Raw genomic sequence first — 16,708 nt, forward strand, 5'->3', positions numbered from 1 at the left:
GATAGGATGGAATACTACACACACAGGCGTTCAATTTTATATGCCATTTTAATTTTGTTTTTAAGGAATAGATTTGAGACAAATGAGGAAGAGTGTTAAAATTTAACAAGGCTGGTTGGTGGGTGTGTGGATTTTGCTGTGTTATTCTGATTCTTTTCTGCTTGTGTTGTATTCTATATGCATATTGTTGTCGACATCGGTAATGAGCAGATTATTTCATATTTGTGTAGTGTGGGCATTTACATACCTCACACCACTTAAGCCTCATGATCACTTTATGAAATAAGGACAGAAATTATTATCCCTATTCCATAGAAAAGGAATCTGAAGTGGATTGGGGACTCAGTAGTTCCTTGTTTAGCCTAGATTTGCATGGAAGTCCACTGGAGAAGTTCCCTTCAAGCCCAGGTGACTTGACCCCAGTCACTCCCCCCACCCCAACCTTGGAAGGCACTTATTTAGTGGGGGAACGAATTGTATTAATAATAGCTAAATGTTCAAAAACCAGTCATCCTGAAGTACCAGAAGGGGCCTCCAGGAATGATTCCCAGGCGATGGATACACATTTACAAGTCAGTTCTTAGGAGGTGAAGGCAGGTTCTTTGGCTACCTCCCACTGGCTCACTCAGTGACCTTGGGCAAATCACTTAACCTTTCACTACTTATATTTACACTCCGGTAAACCGAATGTGTAATATTCATCATTACTCATTCAGGCTCCTGCGGAACACATCTTGAAAATTAGGGACCGATTTACGGTGGATCATATGCAACAACGTCAACTTTTCAACACAAAGTACATCTTCTAAGCCAACCCCCCGCCCCCGCCATTCGTCAAAGAATATTTTCACTCTCATTTAAATGGCGAGGGCTATTTTAAAGGAGATTGAGTTTATACTTTTAAATGATCCATAACTTTTAAATTACTAACGTAAGAATACTTTTGGTGTTAACAAATTAAAGCAACGCCTAACTAGACAGAACAATAAGTCAGTTACATTCTATTGCCCATTTCGTCTGTACTGGCTCTTGAAGATTTTAGAAGCAAGCAGTTTGTTAACCGTAAGTTTTAGAACTTTATTTCAGCCCTGATAATGCCTTTATGAAAATCCTTTAGGTTCTGAGTATTATGGTGTGAAAGAAGAAAAAACGGCACAGAGCAGCTCCAAATCCAGGAAAATTGGTAAAGATAAACTAGGAGCCGATGATTGCCAGCGCTCCAGGCTGGTTCCCGACTTTGGCTACGGGTCGGGGCAGCTGTGATGTCTCGCTTGGGACTGGCCCTGGAGGCTCCTGGCAAGGAACCTGAGCCCCCTCGCGGCCGAACTGCCCGCAGAGGCCATAGGTCCCTTTAAGGCATCCTGCGGGCAGGGACCCGGGAGCTAAGGGGGCGGGAGGAGGGTTCTCAAGCGCACGCCACGTGACTCTATTGCCAAGTTCGTTCGCGAGTTTGACAGAAGTTTGAATTGGACTCGGGGGTTTTCTGCAGCCGGCGGGGTAGAGCGGCGGCCGCGGCCTCGGCGAGCGCGAGCAGCAGCGCCCCCGCGACCCACCCAGCCAGACTGGATCCCGGGCCGCCGACGGCCGCTCGCGCTTCGGTACAGCTCGCTTCCCCCGCCGCGGGTCAGCAGCCCCGAGCCCCACCGCGGTCCCCGCGGACCGCGCGCGCGCCCCAGCCCCGCCGCGCCAGCATGTCCTCGACGGAGAGCTCCAGTCGCACGGCGGACAAGTCGCCGCGCCAGCAGGTACTCCCTGCACGCCCCTAGGGCTCTCTCGCCGCCCCTTCTCCACCTGGGTGTCGGGCCGACCCTTATTCTGCCCTCTCTCCCGGGTGTGAGTGGGAGGAAGAGGGCCAGCGCTTTCCTGGGTCCCCCACCGCCCTGACCCCGAGCCCTGTCTCCGCAGGTGGACCGCCTGCTCGTGGGGCTGCGCTGGAGGCGGCTGGAGGAGCCGCTGGGCTTCATCAAAGTTCTCCAGTGGGTGAGTCGCTGCCCTAGACGAGGGCTATTTCGGGAGCCTGGGCTGTGACGCTGACCCGAGCAATGTGGCCGAAGTGGGGGGCGGGGAGGTGCTGAGGCCGGTCCCGAAGGAAGGGTGGGGGGCGGTGACAGGTGGGCGGGGGAGGGGCGGGCTGGGGCTGCTTCTCCAGCACTTGGTGGCAGGAGGGTGAGGAACGAAGCACGCGGAGCCCCGGATTCGGTCCTTCTATGTGCAAGGAGTCTTTGCCCAGGGCGCTCACATTTCACTCGGGCGAGAGGACCCGGGTGTAACCTTTCCAGAACTCTGATCCTGCACATACCACTCCTCGGTGGCGGGAGGGGCGAAGAGGACAAGTGGGAATGAGGAGAGCTGCAGAGGGCAGAGGACGGAAGGAGGCAGGCGATGGAAACCATCCTGTCTCCAAACCCACCAGGACCTGACTGATCCTGGAGGTGGATTCATGGGACAGGGTCCTGGCTGGCAGCTGTTCTGTTGAGGTCACTAGAGCAATCTGTGTTCCTGTAACTGCGTGAGGGAGTGGATGAATGAATGAATGGAGTTCATGGCTCTAGGATTACATAAAAGAAAAAATAGTAAGACAGAATAAAAATCAGCCAAAATGTGGCTTGTAGAATAAGATAGAATATTGAGCTAGAAGGCTGGGGCCTTGGGTTCTAGACCTGGACCTGCCTTTTCTACTTACTTGACCCTGGACAATTCTCTTCTTTGGACTTCAGTTTCCATATTAATCAAATGTTCAGACCATCCCTAGGGTCCCTTTCTGCTCTAAATGGGTTGGCATGCTAGAACATTGCCCTTGGGTTAGACTTATCCTGTGACCTTGAAGAAATCATTTGCCCAGGGCCTCAGTTTCCCCTGCAGTGGTATAGGGGAAATACCATCTTCTCCTGCCTCACTGGTACTTTGAGACATTAGCATGTTCTCTGTCCTTCGTGGTGCCCAAGGCCTCCTGGGTATAAATTAGGAATGTGGACAGGTGCAGTCGCTCTTTCAAATCATAAAGACTTTTCGAGAGCAGTTATTGCACTGTCACAGAAGAGATTTAAGTTAGACAATCCACACACCAAATGGTGTGTGAAAAACTTAATTAATGTGCTTTCAGCACAGAATTCAGCTAGGGAATAAGTTACCATTAATACTGAGGAGGATTGAGTTCTAAGGGGCTTTTAACTCATTGGAGACAGGAGCTAGCACTGTGTCGCTGATTCTTAAATCATCCTTTGGACGAGAATCATCAGATCTGGAATTCGGGGGCAATAGTGCATTTGGGGTTACCTCTGGATATCTGAGACCCTGACTGGGGCTACAGGCCAGCATGCGGAGCTCCCAAGTGCAAACTCTGGGACCTGTTGGGGACTTTCCACTCTCTCTACTGCCTCAAGAGCGGTTGGAACTACTGCTGACTGAGCTCTTTCACCTCCCCCCCACTTCCGTGCCATGAGCCACCACTTGAGTACTTGAGGGGGCCGTAGAAGAATGATATTAAGACTCTGTGTGTCTACCATCCAGAACTAGGGATCCATTATGAGTGGTCCAGAGGAGCAGAACCAGAAATGTAAGGTACAATTTTATCATTAAACTAGACAAATGGATCTAAGGGAAATTTGAGAAAGGCTGTCAAGGGATGAGGGAAACAATGAGGTTGTTAGACCATGGAATCATCCTCCATGGGAGGGATTCTGAAAAGCTTCCTTCTTTAACCTTTCTACCCTTTTCCCAACCCTCCCCCAACCAATACCCACAACATTTCTATAAGGCTGCACAAAGCAATGCCTAGTCTCCTCCCACAGTCAGTTCTGATCCCTAAGAATTAAGACCTGTTTGACTTTTTTTTTTTTTTTGTGGTACGCGGGCCTCTCACTGTTGTGGCCTCTCCCGTTGCGGAGCACAGGCTCTAGACGCGCAGGCTCAGCGGCCATGGCTCACAGGCCCAGCCGCTCTGCGGCACGGGGGATCTTCCCGGACCGGGGCACGAACCCGTGTCTCCTGCATCGGCAGGCGGACTCTCAACCACTGCGCCACCAGGGAAGCCCGCTGTTTGACTTGTTAAGATCCTCAGCTTCTTAGAGAGGAAGTTATGCCTTTCTCTCGTAATACTCAATCCAAGAGTCCAGGGCTAGGCTCTGCACTCAGCCTTCATTCGAAGGGTAACATCATAAAGAGACGTGATTTGCTTTTGCTGCCATCCTGGTAGCCTGAATTCAGAGTGAGTTTCACTTGCTCTGAGTCTCTGCAGGTGAACACAGGAACCAGCACCAGGAACCAGCACCAAAATGACAGTGAAAATGTCGTCTGGGACTTTTTGCATATTTCCTGCTTGGAGGGATCAAATACTCCGGTCTGGAAAAGGGGGGAAAAACCACAGACGAACCTGCAGTTATTGTAATGATAATTGAAAACTTTGTTGTCGCTATTACAAAAAGCAAAGGTTTTACTGGAATCCTGGTGAAATAAAAGTAATGTTATTCTTTTATTAGTGAGGAGCTTAGCTTGGGGTATCTCCTTAAAATTTAAAGATTAACTAATCTCACCTCAATTGCAGTTCTGGGGTCTCACTAAGTCTACACTAAGCTAGGAAAATAACATAGGCATATACCAATTATTGGAGAACTAGTTTTTCTCTGCTTTCTAGCTATGGAACCTAGGGTAAGTGATGAAATCTTCATGGGTCTCAGTTTCTTATCTGTAGATGAGGGTAAGATCTATCTCATGAGCTCACTGGGAGGATTACAGGAGCTAATATCTGTAAAGCATTGGAGCATTCAGGAAGACCATGGTGAGCCTGGCAGTCCAGGAGGTATTCAGCAAGTGTTTGTTCCCAAACCTCTCCTTCTCCCTAACTTTCCCCCTTATGCAGACTGTCAGCTAGACTTGTCCTTTGGTGAGATTATTCAGATGTCACTGCCAAATCCTCACTTTGAGGGTAAGGTACGAATCTCCTGGATTACTCAGTTACTGTATCGATAATGTCACGTTACCTTTAACTTGTGCCCTTGATCAGTAGTTCACCTTTGAGGTGCCAAGGTCACTTATTTGGCCCTGGGGTCTCTGTAATGAAAATAAGGTATTTCTGTAAATGTGGGGAGTTCGAAAGTACACCATCAGAGTCCATAAAAACCAGTGAGATGATTGTGGGAATAGGATTTGGGGGAGAACTTGTCTTTCTTGTGCCCTGCACTAAGTGGAAATGTTAGTGTTCTCAGGACTGACAAAGGATTATCACCAAAAAGCAAGTCAGCACCAAAGTGGAGCCTCATCCTTAAAGTAGCAAGGTTATTCTGACATCTTTCCAAAAGAGATGCAGAGGGCTTCCCTGGTGGCGCAGTGGTTAAGAATCCGCCTGCCAATGCAGGGGACACGGGTTCGAGCCCTGGTCCAGGAAGATCCCACATGCCGTGGAGCAACTAAGCCCGTGCGCCACAACTACTGAGCCTTCTCTCTAGAGCCCATGTACCACAACTGCTGAAGCCCGCGTGCCTAGAGCCTGTGCTCCACAACAAGAGAAGCCACTACAATGAGAAGCCCGTGCACCGCAACAAAGAGTAGTCCTGCAACTAGAGAAAGCCCGGGCACAGCAACAAAGACCCAATGCAGCCAAAAATAAAATAAATAAATTTATTTAAAAAAAAGAGAGAGATGCAGAGGGAGGAGGGGAAGGGGGAAGAGGAAGAGGAGGAGGAGGAAGAGGGGTAGGAGGGTGGCAGTGTATGACCACTGCTGTTCCCAGCAATGCAGGTCCATGAGGAGGAAGGCTGGTTGGTACCAGAGCTCTGGAGTTGCCCCTTGTCTTAGGGTCTCCATGTCTTTGTGGCTTCTGTTCTTTATGACCAGCTTGTTTGGCTCAGAGCCTTGTGCTTGGTGACAGGGGTGGTTTCTGTTCTTCCCCACTCTTCCCTGTGGCTCAGTCACCTGGCACAGTTAAGGAAGAAAGCATATCTGATACAGAAAGGTAGAGGAGGCTGGGAAAGCATGTCTTTCTCTGCTCCTGCATCCCAGGTGCAGAGCTACTTCCTCTCTCTTTGCAATCCTCCCTGCACACGGTAGAGATCTTTTTCAGCCTTTATAACTCTGTGATGCAGGGTTCTGTTTTGGTTTTTATTTGAGCATGACTCTCTCCTTTCTGGATGCAAACTCTTGAGAGCAGGCACCAGGTCTTATTCAACTTAGATTCTGCAGCACCTGGCACAAAGTAGATGCTCGATAACTCTTTGTTGATTAATGAATGGGTGATGTAGAAAGAGCACAGAACCGGGAATCAGGAGTTGTGAATTCTAAGCCTGGCTCTCACATTGGCTAAATGTGACCTTGGGGAAGTCACTTAATCTTTTGGGACTTCAGTTTCCACCTCTATGAAATGAGACTATTGTGCTTGATAATCTCTGAGATCCTTTTTGCTCTGTGAACCTGTGAGATTTTGCTGAGATTCCTCCATCCGTTCACTTGCATAGCCAACTGTCATCTGTTATCTGACACCATCTGACTGTGTTATGTTCAAATTTAATCATATATTCTGGTTAATAAAGTTATATAAGGTGTTTAGAGGCTCCTGACTTTCAAAGAATCAGAATAGAAGAGAATACAGTTAATACTAAAGTTACTATGGGTATATTTTGCCCAGAGAGGAATCGTAAAGGAGGGTTCAGGATTTTCAGAACCTCAAGGTTGTCATCTGGCCATAGCAGAACTTCCCGCAATGATGGAAAAGCTCTATAATCTGTGTTGTCCAGTATGGAACCTGCTAGTCACATGTGCCTAGGGAGCACTTGAAATGTGGCCAGTGTGTCTGAGCAACTGAATTTTAAGTGTTATTTAATTTTAATGAATTTAAATGTAAATAGCCACACTTGGCTAGTGGCTACCATTGTGGATAGTGCAGCTCTATAGTAGGCGCTCCATGAAGACAGAGGTTTTTTTTCTCTTTTGTTCACTAATAAATCATATCGCCTAGAACAATGCCTGGTACATAGTAGATGCTCAGTAAATGACATCTTTCTGTAAATGGTCAGGAGTGCCAGTCAAGAGAGTGCTAGTAAAAAGCAGGCTCCATAACTAACTGTTCATTGCCCCAAGTTAGGAGTACCTACTTTTGGGGGGAACCTATTACAGAGTCATTCACTGGCTAACTGCCAACAGTAAACATATATCCAACTGTCTGCCCTTCCCAGAATGTAACGCCTTAATTGTGTCCAGTTCTGGGCACCAGAAGCTAAGAGGAACAAAGAAACTTCCAAGAGGAATCAGAGAACTGACAAGAAACAGAGCTGACAAGATTGGAGAATTCTTACGAGGACGAGCTAGAGAAGTTCCACTGTTATGCCAGGGAGGCAAATTGGAGTATGTAAAGGATAATGATGCAGAGGCTTTGAGTAACTTCTCTCCAGGCCTGTCAAGAAGATGAGCAAACAGGGCTCTATTGCAGCCTCTGTAATGTAAGTCAGATCAGGAGGTTAAGCAGGCATTGGAGAGAGGTTATACTGTCTCCTTTCCTGGACGATTTTTAAGATGGAGACAATTGTCATTTGTTTGAACTAAACCTCCTAGAAACAGAGAGGTACCCATTATGACCTTTAGAGAGGGGTCAGTGGCTCCAGCATGAAGAAGATCTGCCAGGCCAGGCGATGCAAGGTGGGGCAGTGGCACCGGACACCACCCAGGGACAGAGCGCAGCTGCTGGCAAGCCCAGCCAAGGGCACACTGATAGCGTTACCCTCGGAGAGTGAGAGAATCATAGAGTTGGAAAAGGCCTTTGGATTACCTGCTCCAAACTCCTCATTTTACAGAGGAGGAAACTGAGACTCAGAGAGCAGAATGACTTATTAGAGGTCACCCTGCCAGTTAGTGACAGGGCCAGGACCAGGACCTGGATTTCCAGACTCCTGATCCAGGGCTCTTCACTCCACAATACTATCAAGCATTAGCAAAATAATGTGAACACAACTCTATTCTATAAACACTGGATGCAGGACTGGGATGTGAATTAGCTGTCTTCTAGGTGCTTAATATCCAAGATACCAAATCGCAAAGAAACGTACAAAAAGTGAACAATTAACAGAATAAGCTCACTGCTTAATACAAATGATTATATCGTGCACAAGCCAATGGTAAGTGCACAGGAAATGAGCCCTGAACAGATAATGTGGGAGGATCAGAGACTCCAATTTCTCACCTCCTTCTAACCAAAGTGTGTATCCTCAGAAAGAAATTAGAAAATCATAGGATGAGGGAATTTCATGTCATTCAAGGCAGGAGGTTTAGTAAAATGTGATGAAAGGTGAAGAGGAAAACAATTCATGTGATCTGAAACGCCTCTGGTTCTTAACACTGAGAAATGGCAGCAGCAACGGATTATAAAGGGAAACACCACTGGGGAAAAAGCAGAGGCTGATAAGGCAAGTTGAGGATACTTTTCTCTGGGCTTGAGCCAGGACTGCCATCATCAACCCAGCCAGCACAGTTGCCAAAGGAAAGGTGCCTTTGGGGGAGAGGAGTTAGCTGGCAGTACACAGCAGCCGGGCCCCTGCCCCCTTGGCCCCTCGGAAGGCTTGGCAGAGGTTGTCCCCTCTAGCTATACCTCCACTGAGGCAGGAAGCCATTGGAAGTTAGCAAGAAGGTAATGGCAAGATTCATTGATGGCTTCAAAGGAGAAATGGAAAGAATTCCATGCACTCCTGATCTAGATTGGTGCAGGGAAATCTATTTCTAGGGTGCCTCTCCCTTGGGGAGGAAATTCAAGTCCAACTTTGAGATAGAAGTTTCCAAAGCCTAAATTGCTTTGTGTTAGTCATCATCTTAAGGAGGCTACCTGTGGTCTCCAGTGTCACATCCGATGGGGAGACCTGGAAACTGCCCATTTCTCCCTCTTCATCTCCCTCCCAGGTACCAGTCAAAGTCAACCTTATTCATTTGGCTATTTGGTCCAGCACGCTGTGCAGTGAACACAGCACCCTGAGGCTGGGAGACCAAAGGAAGCCATGGGTCCCCGGCCCGGAGGGACTTGATCAAAGGGACTCCTGGCCCTCCGCCCGCCCCCATATCTGCACCGGCTGAGAGTCAGAGGGTGGTTCTGAAGTGATAGACCTTGGCCAGCTGAGACCTTCTGACTCTCAGAGGGGCTTCACTCTCCCTCAGCTCTTTGCTATTTTCGCCTTCGGGTCCTGCGGCTCCTACAGTGGGGAAACAGGAGCAACGGTTCGCTGCAACAACGAAGCCAAGGACGTGAGCACCATCCTTGTTTCGTTCGGCTATCCCTTCAGGTGAGCAGGAGTTGATTCTGACCCCGCATAGCCTCTCTCATTGGATTGGCAGGACCTGCTTGGTCTCTTTCTCCTCCAGAAACCTAAAGACCTTTTGTTGTGTGCCACTCCAGTTTCAGATAGAATTACAAGGCTCAGGTCCTTCCTGCCCTTTAGGAATTTCAGACACACTGGCCAGAGAAAAATATAAGGGAAACTCAAATAGATCCCTGTTATAATAATGTTGCAGTCCATGGATAACCAATAGCAGGTAACAACAGCTCTTACAGAAAGAACCTATGCAGTGTGGGGTGGAGGCTTCTCGACCCTCAGCAGCCTCCTCCCTGCCTTGAAGGTAAGGAAGCTTGTCAGTACTCAGGTCCTGAAGAGCTGATGGGGGATGCTCACCAGTACCACCAGAATACAAGGGGGTATACCTTGGCCGGGAGGTAGAAGACAATACTCTTTCCTGAGTGTTTGGGAGCTTAGAGAAGGGAGAGCCCAAGTGTTCAGAGGGGAATGGGGACAGCGCTCAGCTTTTCAGAAATTTCTAGTAGCAGCAGCCAAGTTAGATTAGCTGTCTCTTGTTCATAATAGGGTATTTGTTTTTCTCTCTTGATTTTGTCCAGTGTGGTCTCATTGGGGGACCTAAATAAAGCCTGAGAATGGGTGATTCCAATCTTAACTTGGCCACTGTGGACCTGTGCTTTCCCAGGGACAGAATGAAGCTGATTTCCCTGGTGGTTTGGCTACCAGAAATAGATGAACTATATATACTGTGGTTACAATCTAAAGGGTCGTGGAGATACGTGGAAATACAGGGTCACCGTATCTGGGCAGGGTGGATGAGTGTGGGGTGGTGGCTGAGAGGGAGGTAGAGTTTGACCAGAATTCCAGGAAAATTCCTGTTCTGACTGCAAGGTTCCCTCCAGAAACTTTCCTCCCTACCTGCCCCTTTCTTGGTTCTGTAAGAGTCCTTGGGTGAGAACTAGTGCAGGACTGCTCCTGGGGCAGGGGAAGCCCACTGCCTCCACAGGGAGAGGATCGCCCTGAGCTCAGGGTGGGCTCCGTGCCACCTGCAGGTTGAACCGGGTCCAGTATGAGATGCCCCTCTGCGACGATGAATCCACCTCCAAGACCATGCATCTCATGGGGGACTTCTCTGCCCCCGCCGAGTTCTTCGTGACCCTGGGCATCTTTTCCTTCTTCTACACCATAGCTGCACTCGTCCTCTACCTGCGTTTCCACAACATCTACACGGAGAACAGGCGCTTCCCCCTGGTGGTGAGTGGGCACAGCCAGGAGGGATGGGGTGGAGGCACTGAGGAGACATACGTTTCCGGGCTGAGGACAAACATGGTGGCTTTCCTGGGTCCCTGACACTCGGATGTGAACCTCCTCAATTTCCCTGCCAGCTCTTTGCTGCTGGTCCCTTCGGGTGCTGGGGCTGCCACAGGTCCTCGGGCCAGTGGAAGGCCCATGTCCCAGGACTCTGCGTCTACCAGCCTCCCATCGCTTGCTCTACTCAAAGTAGGCACAATAGCTTCAAGAAGCAGGCGCTGAAGTCTGATTGCTTGGGTTCAAATCCCAGCACTGTCCCTTACTAGCTGTGTGCTCTTGACAATTTCCTTAACCTCTCTAACTCTCAGTTTCCTCAACTATAAAATGGGAATAAAATAATAACTATCTAATAGTGTTTTGGAAAGATAAAGTGAACATGCATGTAAAATACCTGGTGTATAGTTAGCCTCCATAAGTGCTAGCTATTATCAATATTATTTCCCCTTTACTTTCTCCCTATCCCAGGCATGCAAGGTGGAAAGGGTGCCTTAGGGGACCCCTTTTATCTCCTGCAGTCTGCCCTCACTCTGCCACCACTTGTAACTGAGCACTGGTGATCAAAGGAAAGGCTGGGCGTGGGGAGAGTGTCAAGTTTAGGCCACGTGGGTTTAGGGATGACACTGACCAACAGATGCCTGGGCACATTGTTACCTGACCTCAGTTCTGAGGGCATGGGCAGGGGTAGCCCTGGCTGGCGGGATTCTCTTGGTGGCAGATTCCCTAGGATGATCTGAGTTCCCTGAAACTCTAGGTGTTGGGTAGGATAGGAAGAGGCAGCTGTCCTGGGACCCCAATATCCCAGTGCCTTATGGCAAGACGAAAAGAAGTACAGAATCATGGGGGCCTTTCTGATTGTATTTCCTGTCCCTCTGCTCCTCCCAGGACTTCTGTGTGACTGTCTCCTTCACCTTTTTCTGGCTGGTAGCTGCAGCTGCCTGGGGCAAGGGCCTGACTGACGTCAAGGGGGCCACACGACCATCCAGCCTGACAGCAGCCATGTCTGTGTGCCATGGAGAGGAGGCGGTGTGCAGTGCCGGGGCCACGCCCTCCATGGGACTGGCCAACATCTCCGTGGTGAGACCTGTGGCCACTGAAGGGGTCTGGGGAAGGCAGCACACTCCCAGCTGCCCAGGCCTGTCACAGCAGGGTCTGAGAGGGACAGAGAGGGTGTCTTCACAGCTGCCCTCCCCGGCACTGGCAACCAGTGCTTCCGCTGAACCTAATGCTGGCTGCTGGCCCCTGGCTGACCCTGAGGGACATTTGGGCAGGGGGAACCCAAGAGCCACTCAGCCTCCTGTGCCTTCCTCCTTCCGCCCTCTGCCTCCCATTTCCCTCTCTTCTCCCCACCTCCAGGCGTGCTCTTTGTGACTGCCTCTCCCTCCTCCTGCCTCTTTACAGTCTGTGTGAATGTACACACATGAGCAGGTGGAGGGGGAGCCTAGGGCTGTGACGGGGCTCAAAGCGGGGGAGGGGGGGCAGACCCAGAGTGGGTGAGAAGGGGCTTATTGTCACTCAGGCCTCCAGGCTGGAAAAGGTCTTTGGGCAGTGGTGGGTCTAGCTGGTATGCATGTATTTGGCCACCCCAGCTGTTAGAACATTGAAACATCTCCATATTAGTTGGTAAGTAGCTGAGCTTTGCAAATGCCCTCCTGTCAGCCCAGCCGCCTCAGCCCTGCCCTGAAAATGGCCTGAACCTTCCCCGGGCCCAGCAACTGAAAGGTTTAATGGCTGGCACACCAGGGAGCCTTCTAGACCTTGCTGGAACCCTGCTGATAGGTGTTAGCCCCACAGCCTTTTACTGTAAAAATGTTCACACATTCGGCAAAGTTGAAAGACTTTTACAATGAACAGCCACGCACTCATCAGCTAGACTGTACCATTAACATTTTACTAGACTTGCTTTGTCCTGTATCTATCTGCCTCTCTTCATCTATTGATCCATCTTATTTTTAATGCATTTCAAAGTTTATTGCAGACATCAGTACACTTCCCCCTAAATACTCCCTGCTGATAGGTTTTTAAATATTTTGAATAAATATTTGGATAGAGCTGGCTGGGTCGCTACCCTAGGGAAGGAGCACCTTGGACAGCTCTGGCCCCACCCACCCTGACAAGGCCTTCGGAAAATGGCCTGCGGACGCTGTGGGAAGTGCCACTAGAGCCCTTGCTCCTTGCTGTGCTTTGCACGGTGCTCCACTCCAGGAGCCAGGTTCTCCTAGCGACCAAGCCACAACTTGGGTGCATGCTGTGGACAGAGTTAGACACTTTCACCAGAGAATCCCTTAGTGGGTGGTGGCCTTAAACCCTGACTCTACATCCAGTTCTCTTTTAGTCTTTCTAGCTCTCTGCACCTCCCCCTCCCCCCAACACACAGGTACTCCCCCTCCCTGTTCCCAGGATGCCCTCCTATTCTCATAAGCCACCCTCCCTCTGATGTCTTTGCAGCTCTTTGGCTTTATCAGCTTCTTCCTGTGGGCCGGGAACTGTTGGTTTGTGTTCAAGGAGACCCCGTGGCACGGGCAGGGCCAGGACCAGGGCCAGGGCGCCGGCCAGGAGAGCGCAGCTGAGCAGGGAGCGGTGGAGAAGCAGTAAGCGGCCCCCACCCGGCTACTCCCGAACAGGACAGCGCCTTTTCAACCGCCTCTGGCTTCCAGGACCTCCTCTTCTTCCTCCCCCCAACTCCCCTCCCCCATTATTCTGGGCTCTGAGCTTTGAGACGTCTTCACTGGATGGGCAGGCATCAGCTGTCGGAAACCTGGGCAGCCCTCCCAGTGGCTTCCTATCCCTCCTCTTGCTGGAGCCCTGGATGGCAGGAGCTCAGTGCTTCTTATCTACTGCCTGGACCCAGGCATCTTACTTGGGGTCTTACGTATACCCTCACAGCCTTTGAGAACCAGCCTCTGCTACAGGCAAAGGTTGGGGTCAGGAGACCTGAGACTGGTTCCTAGCTGCCACTTCTATCAGTCTGTCCAGCGTCAATAAAAGTGGGGGGAGGGGAAATTGGCTGGCAGCCTTCTCCCTGCCCCCTTGCATGGAGGGCCCACCAGTGGTTTAGTGACCCCTCTTCAATGGCTGTCATCAAGGCCCCGTGTCTGCGCTGACCTCCAATCTGCCTGAGCTCATTATGCTCCCCACCCTCTCCTCTGCCTCCTCTGGCCTCTGTTTGCCCACAGAGCCCATCACGTGGGAACCCAGGAGGCGGACTAGCCTAGAAAACAGCCTTTCAGAGGGTCCCAAATAGGCTGAGACTTGGTGGGGAGCAGATAAATTGCAACTGAGTTGCAACTTAAAGAAACAGAAGCCAGAAAACTTGCTGGGGAATCAGTTTTTTTTAAATTCCCTTAGTCCTTCCACCCCTCCAGGCTGGGGCACTTCCACCAACACTCTAAACTCATACTTGCCCTAGAAACTCCTTACCTTCCTCCCTGTCCTCCTACTTGGGCTTGGTCTCACACTTGGGACACAAGATGAGGGGTCTAGGAGCATCTCCATTTCAGCCCTCCCCGCCTCCCACCTCTCTGTTCCTCTCCCTTCCCCAGCCTCTTGGGTCTGAGGCATTCAAGATCCTTTTCAAAGTCTGTCCAGGCCTTCCTTTCATTCCTGTAGGGCCAGATAGGGGCTCTGAAAGGGTAATAAAGGACCATCATGAGTCTAAGTTGCCCCAGAGCCCCAGGACATGGATGGATGGGCCCATTTCTTCCTCACTCTCTGCTCGTTTTTTTCCCGCCCTGCTCCTTCTCTGGCCCATTTCATACTTCCCCTTCTCACCTTTACGAAAGAACATGCCCTCTCCATTTGCCCGCCATTCCTCCCCTGCTTCCGCATCTGTTCCAAGCTCTGTCCCCACTACACACCCACCCCAGTCCAGGGCAGGCTGATGCTCTTGGTGCTTCTTCACTTCGGGACCCAGTTCCATATTTGTCTTTGGTGTGTCTCCCCTTCCTGACACCTCCTCAGTCCCTCTGCGGACCCCAGGGCCCAAGAGTCAGTGCTGACTGGATAAGGGCCATCTGTCTCCCATCCAGCTCAAAACATTTCAGTCTGCCCTGGCCATAGGGCTGCCCAGGGAAGAAGGAAGAAGGCAGAATCCAGCCATTTTCCAATCCAGTGCCAATTAGCCCAGATGTAATCCCAAAGGTAAATGTGCCCTGTGCCAGTCTCTCCTCAGGACTGAGTCAACCCCTCCAACCTCCTCACCTTCCTCAGCACCCTCCATTGTAATGTGTGCATTACTGGGGTACCTAGGCGGCAGGACCTTTGACTTCGGGCCAATCATTTCTTCTTTGGGTCAGTTTCCCCACGTGACAGGGGAGTGTGAGGTTTACATCTTCAAATGCTCCAGAGTCCTTCAGTGAAAAATCAGGTGTTTTGTTTTGTTTTTTAGATTTGGGGGAAGGCATTTGAGGAGGGAAGGTAGGAGATGGGGATAAGGGTGTTTCTAAGTCTGAACCTCTCTGTCCTGAGCTGTCCCCATGATTACTCAAGGACAAGGGGAGACAGTTTTGCCCACAGCTATAGAGACACAGAGAACAAAGGGATGACCTTCAGTTTTCTTCAAGCTGGCCCCTGTGAGGGTCTGTGAGCAGCTTCTACTGGAACTCTGTTTGGATTCTGTGTACGTATTTGTAATTTATCTGAAATGTGATGGATAAAGTATTCTCATTTGGGGGCCTAAGTTACTAATTGGCCCTTCAGCTAGGGAAAGGGGGTGGGTGGGTATGCACTCCTGCCAAGGACTCCTAGCCCAGAACTCTGCCTAGAGCAGAGAAGGCTCTTTCTCCTCTTCAAGAGGCTGGCTTGTTCTCAGCCTGAAGAGCCTGGATTTAGGCTATGGCCTCTCTCTCCATAGCCACCCTAAGAGGAAAGGCTACTTCACCTCATAACCTTCAGAGGGCTGGGCTGGGTCAAATGCTGAGTGCGCGGCTGTCCTCATAGGACTCATGTCCCCTCCAACTAGGGCTGGCATCACCACTTTGCCTAGTGGGTCCTGAGGTAGAAGGTGCTGGTTTCTCCAGTTGCCGCAGGAGGCCAACAGGCAGGGCACTTGCCCTTTGCCCTAGTAAATTCTGACCCTGCCAGGGTGCCCACCTAGGACCTTTCCTGAACATGAGTTCCCTCCACTATCATGGTCATAGGTATCCTTCTTCTGGGATTGAAGATCAGGGGTGGGGGGAGAATGTTGCATGTTGTTTTCTGGTGCTTGTTATTATACATTTGAATAAACAGTGCTTCAAGCATTTGCCATGAAGGAGCCGAGAATGTAGCCCTTCTGGGGACCTTTTTCCTCCTCCTCCCCTTGCTTTAAGTTCTTGGACAAATATCAGCACTTCCGCCAAAACATCATTCCGCTCCCCTCCACTCTGCACTCCCAGCGATAGAGTCTGCACGCTGAGGAGCTGTTCCTGGCGGACCCCAGTCTGGCAACATCTCCTCTTCTGGTGGCACCAATTAGTCCAAAGTAACTGAGACTCATTAGTAAATTTAGAGCAAACTCAGAAGGCGAGAGATATTGGCTTCCACAATGCTGTTTCCACTTACTCTCCTACCATCTGTGACCTAGACAGGCTTCCTGTCAGGAGTTGAGGGCCACGTGCTTTGCCCTTTTAACTATAAAGGTTCTTGCTGAACAGACTTGCACCTCTATGCCCCTTCTGACAAACAGTCACAGGCTACATTTACATTCCCTAGAAAAATACACTTGGGCACAATATTACGTTCAATGTCACCAGTTTCCCACTCCCCCTAGGAATCATCCATGGTTCTCAGGTTAAGAATCTCTACCCTCAGAGATTATCCTTGAAGTACTTAAACCTTCCCTGGGTGAAAATGAGACAGTCTGAGCTCTTGAAGTCACAGACCTTGACTTATTTGCCTCCAGTTTGGTTTCCCCTTAGATGAAAGAATGAATATATGTGGTGAGGTGTAAGGGGTTGAGGAGGGAAAAGAGAATTAGTATCTCTTTTCTGATGTGATGGGGTTGGGGGGCAGGCTTTTGTCTCTTGATTATGTGAGGGTGGGAGGGAATGTTATCAGCTGAGAAAAGAGAAAGAGGTGGATGATTAAGGTGTTTTCCAGGCCTTAGCAAGGAAAATGACAGATCTGATGAGAAATCTCCTTGTGCCCAGGCTCTGATA

At 50.1% G+C, this 16,708-nt stretch overlaps 1 protein-coding gene across 1 annotated transcript; it reads left to right on the top strand.

Moving 5' to 3' along the window:
• Positions 1–1,121: 1,121 nt before the first annotated feature.
• Positions 1,122–14,278, top strand: SYPL2 (synaptophysin like 2). The gene is made up of 6 exons (XM_027096248.1): positions 1,122–1,745; positions 1,906–1,980; positions 9,130–9,254; positions 10,316–10,517; positions 11,457–11,648; positions 13,020–14,278. The coding sequence occupies exons 1-6, from the start codon at positions 1,692–1,694 to the stop codon at positions 13,164–13,166; spliced, it is 795 nt and encodes a 264-aa protein (XP_026952049.1). The 5' UTR covers positions 1,122–1,691; the 3' UTR covers positions 13,167–14,278.
• The last annotated feature ends 2,430 nt before the right edge of the window (positions 14,279–16,708 follow it).

Source organism: Aethalodelphis obliquidens, unplaced genomic scaffold (assembly GCF_003676395.1).
Source record: "Aethalodelphis obliquidens isolate GAN/ISIS:26980383/991018 unplaced genomic scaffold, ASM367639v1 scaffold100, whole genome shotgun sequence".
NCBI lineage: Eukaryota > Metazoa > Chordata > Mammalia > Artiodactyla > Delphinidae > Aethalodelphis > Aethalodelphis obliquidens.

What these genes read in the sequence shown, in the direction of transcription:
- SYPL2 (XM_027096248.1), top strand. Translation starts at nt 1,692, where the DNA reads ATGTCCTCGACGGAGAGCTCCAGTCGCACGGCGGACAAGTCGCCGCGC. An exon ending in ACAAGTCGCCGCGCCAGCAG is followed by an intron (nt 1,746 to 1,905) that starts GTACTCCCTGCA and finishes CTGTCTCCGCAG; the next exon opens with GTGGACCGCCTGCTCGTGGG. An exon ending in TCATCAAAGTTCTCCAGTGG is followed by an intron (nt 1,981 to 9,129) that starts GTGAGTCGCTGC and finishes ACTCTCCCTCAG; the next exon opens with CTCTTTGCTATTTTCGCCTT.